Source organism: Ranitomeya variabilis, chromosome 4 (genome assembly GCF_051348905.1).
Source record: "Ranitomeya variabilis isolate aRanVar5 chromosome 4, aRanVar5.hap1, whole genome shotgun sequence".
NCBI classification, from domain to species: domain Eukaryota; kingdom Metazoa; phylum Chordata; class Amphibia; order Anura; family Dendrobatidae; genus Ranitomeya; species Ranitomeya variabilis.
The window spans coordinates 514363317-514375958 of record NC_135235.1 but is presented as its reverse complement, the minus strand read 5'-3'; the positions used below and the strand labels follow the sequence as shown (position 1 = coordinate 514375958).

The window sequence follows — 12642 nt, the reverse complement described above, 5'->3', positions numbered from 1 at the left end:
GACTATGTAACAAAGTATGGCAGATTTTCAACAAGTACTTTAACATCTGAGTTTTAGGATTAACTTTGAGGGCTCCATAATATTATTTACAGAATCTACTAAGTTAAAAAAGTGGCCTGTACTAAAGAGACCTGACAATGAAACAGGAGGCAAGCACGCCGGGAACAGGTACACAATATACAGGTGCTTCTCACTAAATTAGAATATCACCAAAAAGTTAATTTGTTTCAGTTCTTCAATACAAAAAGGGAAACTCATATTATATAGAGTCATTACAAACAGAGTGATCTATTTCAAGTGTTTATTTCTGTTAATGTTGATGATTATGGCTTACAGCCAATGAAAACTCAAGTCATTATCTCAGTAAATTTTAATACTTTATAACACCAGCTTGAAAAATGATTTTAAAATCCAAAATGTTGGCCTACTGAAATGTATCGGTCGGGGCTCCTTTTGCATCTATTACAGCATCAATGCGGCGTGGCACGGAGGCGATCAGCCTGTGGCACTGCTGAGGTGTTATGGAAGCCCAGGTTGCTTTGATAGCAGCTTTCAGCTCGTCTGCATTGTTGGGTCTGGTGTCTGTCATCTTCCTCTTGACAATACCCCATAGACTCTCTATGTGGTTAAGGTCAGGAGAGTTTGCTGACCAATCAAACACAGTGATACTGTTGTTTTTAAACCAGGTATTGGTATTTTTGGCAGCATGGACAGGTGCCAAGTCCTGCTGGAGAATGAAATTTCCATCTCCAAAAAGTTTGTCGGCAGAGGGAAGCATGAAGTGCTTTAAAGGGAATCTGTCACCCCGAAAATGGCCTATAAACTAAGGCCACCGGCATCAGGGGCTTATCTACAGCATTCTGTAATGCTGTAGATAAGCCCCCCGATGTATCCTGAAAGATAAGAAAAACAGGTTATATTTATACTCACCCAGGGGCGGTCCCAGTTCTGTTCGGGTCCGATGGGAGTCGCGGTCCCCCTATTCATACGCCGACGTCCTTTTCTTGTCTTCTTGCTGCGGCTCCAGTGCAGGCGTACTTTGTCTGACCTGTTGAGGGCAGAGCATAGTACTGCAGTGCGCAGGTGATGGGCCTCTCTGACCTTTCCCACCTGTCCCATGTCCTGGATACGTCTGTGTGTGGTGGCTCTTGAAGCAATGACTCCAGCAGCAGTCAACGCCTTGTGAATCTCCCCCAAATGTTTGAATAGCATTTTCTTAATCTTTTAAAGGGAACTTGTCACCAGGTTTGGCTGATAAGAGATACGGCCATCGCCTTTCAGGGCTCATATACAGCATTCTATAATGCTGTATATCTGCCCCCAACCCGACCTGCAACAGAAGAAAAATAACTTTTATTATACTCACCTGCAGGGCGGTCTGGTCCGATGGGTGTCACTCTTCTTGGTCCGGCGCCTCCCTTCTTCTAGCGATGCTGCCCTCCTGCTTGCTTCGTGGGGATGACATGTCTCCTCGGCACTGTGCTCCTGCGCACTTCTCTGCCCTATTGAGGGCAGAGCAAAGTACTGCAGTGCGCAGGTGCTGGGAAAGATCAAAGAGCCCTGGCGGATGCCCACTGCAGTACTTTGCTATGCCCTCGACAGAGCAGAGAAGTACGCATGTGAAGGAGCGCTAAGCCGAGAAGACTGTGTGGATGATGAAGGGAAGTGTCATCCACACGAAGCAAGCAGGACGACGGGGATCATAAGAAGATGGGAGGCGCTGGACCAAGACGAGAGACGCCCATCAGACCGGACCACCCCGCAGGTGAGTATAATAAAAAAAAGCCTACTGAAACAGACTAAGGTACCTTTTTTAAACACTTAGGAAGCCTAGGTAGCTGTTTTTGTTAATTATTCTAATTTACTGAGATAATAACTTTTGGGTTTTCATTGTTTTTAAGCCATAATCATCAACATTACAGAAATAAACACTTGAAATAGATCACTCTGTTTGTAGTGACTCTATATAATACATTAGTTTCACTTTTTGTATTGAAGAACTGAAATAAATTAACTTTTTGATGATATTCTAATTTAGCACTTGTAGATGGAGACCTCCTTGAAAAAAAGTCATCTGAATGCATACTTTTAAAGGGGTTGTCCACTCGTATACTGTATATCCTATTCCAGACATGCAGATGCTGCAGACAATGACTACCTGCAGTAGTCATGAGCTATATAGCAATGATTAGCTGCATCTGACCCTTCTGGAGCATGACACTAGAGGGGACCCCCTGACAGTGCCAGAAGAAGAGTGGCAGATGATTGGTAGTCAAGTCTGCAATGTCTTTTTTTTCTTCTTTTTTTAATAAATAGGAGTTGACAACACCTTTAAGAACCTGTATGCCCTGACTGCATAAAGCATGCATCCATTATGACCTATCAGCACCTAACCGGATTGTAGAGCAAACCAACAGTATTTCATATCTGTTTTTGGGACAGACTATCTACTGCTATTTTGTCCAACGACTACCAAATTACTATAAATAGACTTTTGATCAAAATATATTAAATAAAAACATTCTGTAACCGCATCTTTCCATCACTACAGAAGAACATCACATATGAGACTATCAAAGCTTCCCAATATAGTCGCAGAGCCAGACGACAAGAAAACATGGCTAGAAATATGCACGGAGGATACCTGATGGAAACGTTCGGCTGCACTCTTATGACTGATAGGGACCATGGAACGGTTTCCAGAAGTCCCTGCAGTTGCCACCAAGGCTGAGGGTCTTCCCTGAACCAGTAGGTTTTCTTCTCCCTGTGATGTGCGCTGTAGATAGTCTTTATAATCTGTGTATTGAGTCAGAGGGTGCTGCTTCTGAAATGAGGACACATCTACAAAGATGAAATTACAGCCATGTTTTACCAAATGTGATTAATAAAAGAATAATAAAAAACCTCAAACCCCACAAAATCTATGTCACCTCCTCAGTTGGTGCCTCAGACGTACAGTACAGACCAAAAGTTTGGACACAGCTTCTCATTTAAAGATTTTGTCTGTATTTTCATGACTATGAAAATTGTACATTCACACTGAAGGCATCAAAACTATGAATTAACACATGTGGAATTACTGTATATACTTAACAAAAAAGTGTGAAACAACTGAAATGATGTCTTATATTCTAGGTTCTTCACAGTAGCCACCTTTTGCTTTGATGACTGTTTTGCACACTCTTGGCATTCTCTTGATGACCTTCAAGAGGTAGTCACTGGGAATGGTCTTCCAACAATCTTGAAGGAGTTCCCAGAGATGCTTAGCACTTGTTGGCCCTTTTGCCTTCACTCTGCGGTCCAGCTCACCCCAAACCCAAACCATCTCGATTGGGTTCAGGTCTGGTGACTGTGGAGGCCAGGTCATCAGGCGTAGCACCCCATCACTCTCCTTCTCGGTCAAATAGTCCTTACACAGCCTGGAGGTGTGTTTGGGGTCATTGTCCTGTTGAAAAATAAATGATGGTCCAACTAAACACAAACCGGATGGAATAGCATGCCGCTGCAAGATGCTGTGGTAGCCATGCTGGTTTAGTATGCCTTCAATTTTGAATAAATCCCCAACAGTGTCACCAGCAAAGCACCCCCACACCATCACACCTCCTCCTCCATGCTTCACGGTGGGAACCATGCAAGTAGAGTGGATCCGTTCACCTTTTCTGCGGCGCACAAAGACATGGTAGTTGGAACCAAAGATCTCAAATTTGGACTCATCAGACCAAAGCACAGATTTCCACTGGTCTAATGTCCATTCATTGTGTTATTTAGCCCAAACAAGTCTCTTCTGCTTGTTGCCTGTCCTTAGCAGTGGTTTCCTAGCAGCTATTTTACCATGAAGGCCTGCTGCACAAAGTCTCCTCTTAACAGTTGTTGTAGAGATGTGTCTGCTGCTAGAACTATGTGTGGCATTGACCTGGTCTCTAATCTGAGCTGCTGTTAACCTGCGATTTCTGAGGCTGGTGACTCGGATAAACTTTTCCTCAGAAGCAGAGGTGACTCTTGGTCTTCCTTTCCTGGGGCAGTCCTCATGTGAGCCAGTTTCTTTGTAGCGCTTGATGGTTTTTGCAACTGCACTTGGGGACACTTTCAAAGTTTTCCCAATTTTTCAGACTGACTGACCTTAATTTCTTAAAGTAATGATGGCCACTCATTTTTTTTCACTTAGCTGCTTTTTTCTTGCCATAATACAAATTCTAACAGTCTATTCAGTAGGACTATCAGCTGTGTATCCACCAGACTTCTGCACAACACAACTGGTGGTCCCAACCCCATTTATAAGGCAAGAAATCCCACTTATTAAACCTGACAGGGCACACCTGTGAAGTGAAAACCATTCCCGGTGACTACCTCTTGAAGCTCATCAAAAGAATGCCAAGAGTGTTGTGTAAAGCAGTCATCAAAGCAAAAGGTTGCCACTTTGTAAAACCTAGAATATAAGACATAATTTCAGTTGTTTCACACTTTTTTGCTAAGTACACAATTCCACATGTGTTAATTCATAATTTTGATTTTCATAGTCATGAAAATACAGAAAAATCTTTAAATGAGAAGGTGTGTCCAAACTTTTGGTCTGTACTGTAGGCCTTGGTAGTATTAGTGTAGTGCTTTTGGTCATGCTTCACCCACTTTCCCCCAAAAAAGTTCTGGACATGACATTCTTTAGGTTTCCTCCATCAACCTGATGTAACATTATTTATTGATATTCTTATGCTTACTTATACAGCACCATTACTGTATACTCCACAGCACCTTACAGATATCGTCATTGCTGTCCCCATAGGGGCTCACACTCTAAATTCCCTATCAGTGTGTCTTTGGAGTGTGGGAGGAAACCCATGCAAACATAGGGAGAACATACAAACTCCTTGGAGATGTTGTCCTTGGTGGGATTTGAACCCAGGACTGCAAAAGAACAGAGGTAACCACTGAGGTGCCCAAACTTGAGATACCTTGGGACAGGGAGAGGTAGGACAGTAGTGTTTAGGGCCCATCTATAATTAGGTACATCTTGATGTGGTTGGATGGCTTTGGAGCTCTTTGATTAAAAAACACCAAGTATCTTGTGTTTTCAATACTTACAGCAATATTGCAGCTCATAAATTGATTAGTTGCAGGATTCCGGGGCCATATCTGACACTGATGGGAGGGGGTAGTATTACAATGAGGACAGGGGGCAGGGATTTCTCCCGGGCACCTCACGCCCCGGAGCCAGGAAGAAATCATTAACATAAAGACAGAATATAACATTTCTCCGCAACAAGACCTAATTAACATGTGGCGTACAGGTAGGACTAGGGTAACATTTCTATCACCTGTATGCCCATATTAGTAGGTCACATACGTCCCGGGGGTGACAGATTCCCTTTAAAGGTATGTTCCTAACTCGTTGTTATGGATGTCCACAGCACAAGTCATAAATGTATAGTAAATGGAAATCATTGTATCTATGTTGGAAATAGGACCATGGAACGTGCTGCTGTCACTGGAGAGGTGAAATTCCTATTGATTTGTATGAGAACTGTGACCACCTCTTTACTGAAAGCAGGTGAGTGATGCAGCCTATTCTCAGGATAGATGCAGATCCCATCGAAGTGATGCCTGTCTACTGTACATTATGCCATAAATGTGCAAGGTGGAATATCCCTTTAATTCCAACAGCTGTATACAGTATATTATCTATATAACTGAGCATAGTACATATTTGACTACTTTAATCAGTGTGATTGGAGTTGCTCAAATGAAAAGATGGCAGATACCCATCAACTTAGTAGTTAGCTGGAATATCTTGGGGCTTTGACTGTACTTACCTCGTAAGTTTTGGAAATTGTACTTGACACCATACTCCGTGTTTTGATGCTTTTCTAAGGTTTCCAAAAGCAGTTTCTCCTGTATATCCCGAGCATTACAAGTGTCCCGCTCCAGGTTCTCTCTGTGTTTCTCCCTGGACAGAGACGTTAGTCCCCACCGGGACGTCAGGTCAGACATCCATCGATTTACTCTCTTACCGTGATATAGGAGAAATAGAAGGAGACTCACACAGGTCATCGCGGTAATTAGCAAGAGATACATTGTCCTAAAAAGTAAAACTGTCTTAGTCATGGAAATGTACATGGGAGACTTCACATCCTGAAACTGATATCCTGTGAAGAGGCGAGCCTCGGATTTGTTGGAAAAAAAATTTAAAAAGTGAAAGCCCACATTAGGCCCTGTGCACATGTTCAGTATTTGGTCAATATTTTACCTCAGTATTTGTAAGACAAAACCAGGAATGGGTGATAAATGCAGAAGTGGTGACGTGGATTCCTTGGATTGTTCCACTTCTGGTTTTGGATTACAGATACTGAGGTAAAATACTGACCAAACATTGATAGTGTGACTGTGGATTTATGCCGTTGGTAGGAATTCCACACCTACTACAGCCAGGGTCCTGAGCTCTCGTAGGTGGCATGTCAATGCAGCAATGGTGACACCAGCACAGTATTAGGTGTCTACAAGGCTGTGTTAACACGATTGTAGAAAAAAAATAATCTGATTTTGATATTTTGAAAAAAATAAAAAAATAAAAATGGACAAGTTTTCATTTGCATTGTCATCTATATGATGTTTATTTTTAAGCATCAGAAGCATGCTAAGTTGTAATAAACAATGAAAAATATAAAAAATAATATCTATAATATAACCAGAAATGTGTCCTTCTGTCCGAAGCTCCGATGCATGTGCAGGAGTCAGCGCGTGCCAGGACATCGGTTGGAGCAGCAGCAACTTCACCGGGAGAGAGACAGAGACACACACACACACAGACACAGAGAAAGAGAGAGGAGAGAGAGAGAGAAGAGACACACAGAGAGAGAGAAAGAGAAGAGACACAAAGAGAGACACAAAGAGAGAGAGAAGAGACAGGGAAGAGAGACAGAGGGAAGAGAGACAGAGAGCAAGAGAGAGAGAAGAGAGACAGACAGAGAGAAGAGACACAGAGAGAGAAGAAACAAAAAGAGGAGACACAGAGAGAAAAGAGACACACAAGAGAGAGAAGACACACAGGGAAGAGACACAGAGAGAGAGAGAAGACACAGAGAGAGAGAAGAGACAGAGATGAGACACAGAGAGAAAAGAAACACACAGAGAGAGTGAGAAGACACACAGGGAAGAGACACAGAGAGAGAGAGAGAGAGAAGACACAGAGAGAGAGAAGACACAGAGAGAGAAGACTGAGAGATACACCAATCACACTGTCAGAAATAACAGAAAGAATCACACAGATAAAAGGTAAAAAAAGCCAGCGGTCCAGGTGGGATCCTCCCAGAAATGCTGAAATACAGCCCTCCAGACATCCAGGTTGTGATAACAAAACTATTTATTTATTGTACTGCAGGCTGGCTGCGTCCCCGAAAACTGGAACCAAGGCCTCATAACCCCTATACACAAAAACGGGGACAAGTACAACCCAGCAAACTACCGGGATATATGTGTCAGCAGCAACCTGGGTAAACTCTTCAACTGCATCCTGAACAAGAGGATCCTCACCTTCCTCATCGAGCACAATGTCCTCAGCAAGAGCCAAGCAGGGTTCATGCCAAACCACTGCACCACTGATCACATCTACACTCTGCACAGCCTCATCAAGAGCCACGTCCACAATACAGAGAATGGGAAGATATATGCTTGTTTTGTGGACTTCAAGAAGGCCTTCAACTCAGTGTGGCACCCAGGACTATTCCTAAAACTGCTGGGGAGTGGAATATGAGGCAAAACATATGATGTCATCCGAAGCTCCTACACTGAGAACAGTTGCAGCGTAAGGGTCAACGGAAGGAGGACAGCCTATTTCCAACAGAGTCGAGGAGTGAGACAGGGCTGCAGCCTCAGTCCAACACTCTTTAACATCTACATCAATGAGCTGGCGGTGGCCCTAGAGTCCTCCTCAGCACCAGGACTCACCCTCCATGACACCCAGGTGAAATTTCTGCTGTATGCGGATGACCTCGTGCTGTTATCACCAACTGAGAAAGGCCTCCAAGATCATCTGAAAATCCTAGAGACCTTCAGCAGCACATGGGCACTGCCAAACAACCAGAATAAAACTAATATCATGGTGTTAAAGAAAAGAAAGCAGAAATCTACTGGCCATCCTACCTGTGATGAGGGAACAGCCGCTATCTTGGACGGGCATACTAACAGAGATTGGCGTGACTCCATTCTGTCTCCTGCTCACAGGTCTGCAGAGAGGAGTGCTCCTGGCCCCCACCTTTTCTAATGAATAAAGTTCCTTTTAGTATGGTAATGGGCAGAGAACCATGCAGGCAGTTGGCATTTCAAAGCATGAGTGAGGAAGCCACACCAGCAGGGGACATAGAGGTGCCTGAGGGGCTTAATTAAAGCACGCATGTCAAGTGGCCACAGGATACACATCTATTATGGCCATCCAGTTGAACCGTCTCCAACATGGAATCGTGAATTATGGAAGCATCGTTCGAGGTACCGGCTCATAAAAAATATCCCCCTCGCCCTAAAGAAATTGTGCCTCTGACAGTGCGACTCCCGGGCCCGTGGGAGCTCTGAAACCCGAGATATAGAGATCAGCCTCCCACAGCGACCGAATGGGTCCAGGTTTGATCCCTGTACGACCGGCAGAACAAACCACATGCGCTGGTACTGCCCGTTTACTGATCCGATCATACTGAGAGAAGTTATCCCATTTATTAGATATTGGAATAAATCTTGCAGGGAGGCAGAGGGGTGGAGATTGCTAAGCCCACCCACCTACAGGGGGAGGGACACAGCAGGGTTAAGAGCTGGGACACTTGGAGAGTGGGTCAGAACAGAGGAAGATGACTAAGGAACTAAGGAACAGGGTATAAGCCAGCCAGAGGGGAGCAAGCACACGCTTTCTGGGGGCTGCCCGGCAACTAAGTCTTGGACCTGCGGAATGCTGAGCCCCCCGGCTTCCACAAGCGACCTTCAACCAGGTAAATTGACCTCCAGCTTTATACCTCTAAGCCTTGTCTTATGATTGTTATATTTTACTCTGACTGTAACTCTTGATATATTTTGACTGTATATTTCTTGTAATTACCTAGTGCGGCCTTAAGGCAATTAAATCATAAATTAATTTTGGGCTGATCCTTTTACTCTGATTGCGAATCTTAGAATACCCAGCGTGGGTAACAGGGCAGTCTCCCCGGCGGCCATTTGCTCTAGGTGCAGTTCCCTTACTGACCTGAGAGACAAAGGGGGCGCTGGAGAGCTGTGCCTGTGTAGTGACTTCACGGATTGGTGACGTGGGAGGAACAGGGCTTCCTTCACACTACACGGATTGGTGACGTGGGAGGAACAGGGCTTCCTTCACACTACCTTTATGATAGACAACGTCCACTTACAGAAACCAACAGGTACACCTACCTGGGCCTAGAACTCAGCCAGTCAGGGAGCTTCAAGCAAGCCATAAAGTTACTAAAAGACAAGGCATCCAAAGCCTTCTATGCCATTAGAAGGCGTCTGTACCATCTCAAGGAACCAGTAACCGTCTGGCTAAAAATCTTTGACTCCATCATTGCCCCAATCCTTCTGTATGGCAGTGAGATCTGGGGCCCAGTTTCAAACCCAAACTGGGATGCTAGGCCGACTGAAATATTCCACCTAGAGTTCTGCAAGCATCTTCTCCAGTCCATCAGAGCACATCAAACAGCGCCTGCCGAGCAGAGCTGGGCAGATTCCCACTACACCTCCCAATCCAGAAGAAGGTGCTGTCATTCAAGGCTCATCTACAAAGTAGCAGTCCCAGCTCCTATCATCACAAAGCCTTCCTACACCAGGAAGGCTCCCAACAAAAAGTACCCAAAGCCAGTCTGACCAAGCCATCAACCTACATGGCCTGAAAAAAGGTGAAATCCGCAAGATGGTACATGAAGTCAAAAAGGAATATCTCAGCATCTGGATGAACGATATAAAGAAATCCCAGAAACTTACGATATACCAGAACCTACAGAGGGAGAACAAACTGGCCCCGTATCTAGAGAAACTAGAAAAACCCAAAGAGAGACAGATCCTGAGCCGGTACAAACTGACAGCCCACAGGCTACTCATCGGATCTGGGCGGCACCGACAGAAGTACAAGCCCCGAGAGAGCAGATTCTGCCAGTAGTGCCCTCAGGAGGTCAAGGAAGACTAGGCCCACTTCCTGCTGAGGTGCCCCAAATACTCCGCAGTGAGGGACACTAACTTCAAGAGGCTGTCTGATCTCTGTCTGATCTCCTCCCATACTTCACCTCCATGGCGGAGGAAGAGAAACTGCAGATAATACTGGGGGAAGAGGAAAGTGCAGTGGCCATAGCACCGGAATATGTCAGTGCCTGCCACAGACTAAGAGGAGACTGATATGTCATGGACTCCTATACCCCACCCTGGACATGCCCCTATCCTCTAAAAGGAGCCTGATATATCCTGGACCTCTATATGCCTCTCTACCCCGTCCCCCTATTTTTACCATTTGCTTTGGCCACGCCAACATGTACTTAGTCCTGCCAATAAAGCTCATTTAAATTGAGAGAGAGGAGACACAGAGAGAGAAGTGACAGAGAGAGAGAGGAGACAGAGAGACAAGACACAGAGAGACACAGAGAGGAGACAGAGAGAAAGAGACACACACACACACAGAATGACAGAGACACAGAAAGAGAAGAGACACACAAAGAGACACAGCGAGACACAGAAAGAGAAAAGACAGAGAGAAGAGACACAGAGAGAAAGAAGAGACACAGAAAGAGGAGACAGAGAGAGAGACAGAGGAGACAGAGAAAGAAGAGACACACAGAGAGACAGAGACACAGAAATAGAAGAGACACACAGAGAAAGAGACAGAGAGCGAGACACAGAAAGAGAAAAGACTGAGGAGACACAGAGAGAAAGAGAAGAGACAGAGAGGAGAGACACAGAGTGAGAAGAGTGAGGACACAGACACAGAAAGAGAAGAGACACAGAGACACACACAGAAAGAGAAAAGACAGAGAGAGAAGAGACAGAGAGAAAGAAGAGACACAGAAAGAGGAGACAGAAAGAGAGGAGACACAGAGCGAGAGGAGACATAGAGGAGACAGAGAGAAAGAAGAGACACACACACAGAATGACAGAGACAGAAAGAGAAGAGACACACAGAGAGCGAGACACAGAGAGCGAGACACAAAAAGAGAAAAGACAGAGAGAAGAGACACAGAGAAAGAAGAGACAGAAAGAGAAGAGACAGGGAGAAAGAGACACAGAGGAGACAGGGAGAAAGAAGAGACACACAGAATGACAGACAGAAAGAGAAAAGACACACAGAGAAAGAGACAGAGGGAGACACAGAAAGAGAAAAGACTGAGGAGACACAGAGAGAAAGAGACAGAGAGGAGAGACACAGTGAGAAGAGTGAGGAGACGGAGACACAGAAAGAGGACACAGAGACACACACAGAAAGAGAAAAGACAGAGAGAGAAGAGACAGAGAGAAAGAAGAGACACAGAAAGAGGAGACAGAAAGAGAGAGGAGACACAGAGAGGAGAGACAGAGAGAAAAAGAGACAGAGCGGAGACAGAAAGAGAAGAGACAGAGAGGAAGAAGAGACACAGAAAGAGAGAGAAGAGACAGAGAGGAGACAGAAAGAGAAGAAACAGAGAGAAAGAAGAGACACAGAAAGAGGAGACAGAAAGAGAGAGGAGACACAGAGAGAAGAGACAGAGAGAAAAAGAGACAGAGAGCGGAGACAGAAAGAGAAGAGACAGAGAGGAAGAAGAGACACAAAGAGGAGACAGAAAGAGAGTGAAGAGACACAGAGGAGACAGAGAAGAGCTACAGAGAGGAGACAGAAAGAGAAGAGACAGAGAGGAAGAGACACAGGGAGGGACACAGACCCACCTCCCGAGTTAATAGCTAGTATATATAACTTTTTTTTAAACGTTATTGAAATGTAAACCAGGCCCCATATGTGCCACCGCTGTGTGTAACCCTCCAATGTAATATTTATTCCATCCAGTACATGGAACGTGACGAAGACCCGAGCCGCCCGCACCTACACACATGGCACTATGTCCACGCCTGGCGCATTATGCCAACAACCAAATGTGACCCCCAGAATGTGGGGACCTCCAACAGGGCGGGCTGTGAGGGGCGCACTCCCTACATTCGCAATGTTTCTGTAAAATGTAGTTTTCATCACAATTCACTGCAGAGCGACACCGTGGTACGTTCCCCAATGGCTGCGACCTAACACTGCTGATGCCAGCAGTCAGGCGTCCCACCCTCCAGCATCCCACACACCCCGGCACATTGGGCACACTAAGAATCACTTACTTCCGGGTTCAAATATTGAGAAGACGGGGAAAAACCCGCCCCTTCTAATCACGTGCTTCAGCCTGCAGCCAATGACTGTTAGGATGACATGTTACACAAGAAGCCATGATTGTTGATGGCAAGGTGCCCTCCTGTAGGCTAGGCTTCGTAAACAGAAATGAGGCGCCATGTTGGTTGCTGGCAGATCAGGAAGCAGCTGTTTACTTCGCTGAAACTAAGTGCTATTTTAAATGAAGCTTCCAGAGCTGCGGGTATCTATATTCTTAGCAGCGCTCAGTAACTGTAGGCTTTTTTAACAGTAGTATATATGTGAAAACT

The 12642-nt window shown here is 45.1% G+C and overlaps 1 protein-coding gene across 3 annotated transcripts in view; it reads right to left on the bottom strand.

Annotated features, from left to right (window-relative positions):
• GHDC (GH3 domain containing) overlaps positions 1-12373 on the bottom strand; it is a 42878-nt gene extending 30505 nt beyond the window's left edge. For 2 of the 3 annotated variants that reach the window (XM_077252128.1, XM_077252130.1), the window contains exons 1-3: positions 12325-12373; positions 5808-6073; positions 2645-2841 (exon numbers count right to left, since the gene is read on the bottom strand). In XM_077252128.1, the coding sequence (XP_077108243.1) occupies positions 2645-2841; positions 5808-6069 (459 nt within the window). In that variant the 5' untranslated portion in view covers positions 6070-6073; positions 12325-12373. Of the gene's footprint in view, positions 1-2644; positions 2842-5807; positions 6074-6680; positions 6817-12324 lie in introns of those variants that run through there. The other variant, XM_077252129.1, reaches the window with a different exon arrangement.
• Positions 12374-12642: the final 269 nt, after the last annotated feature.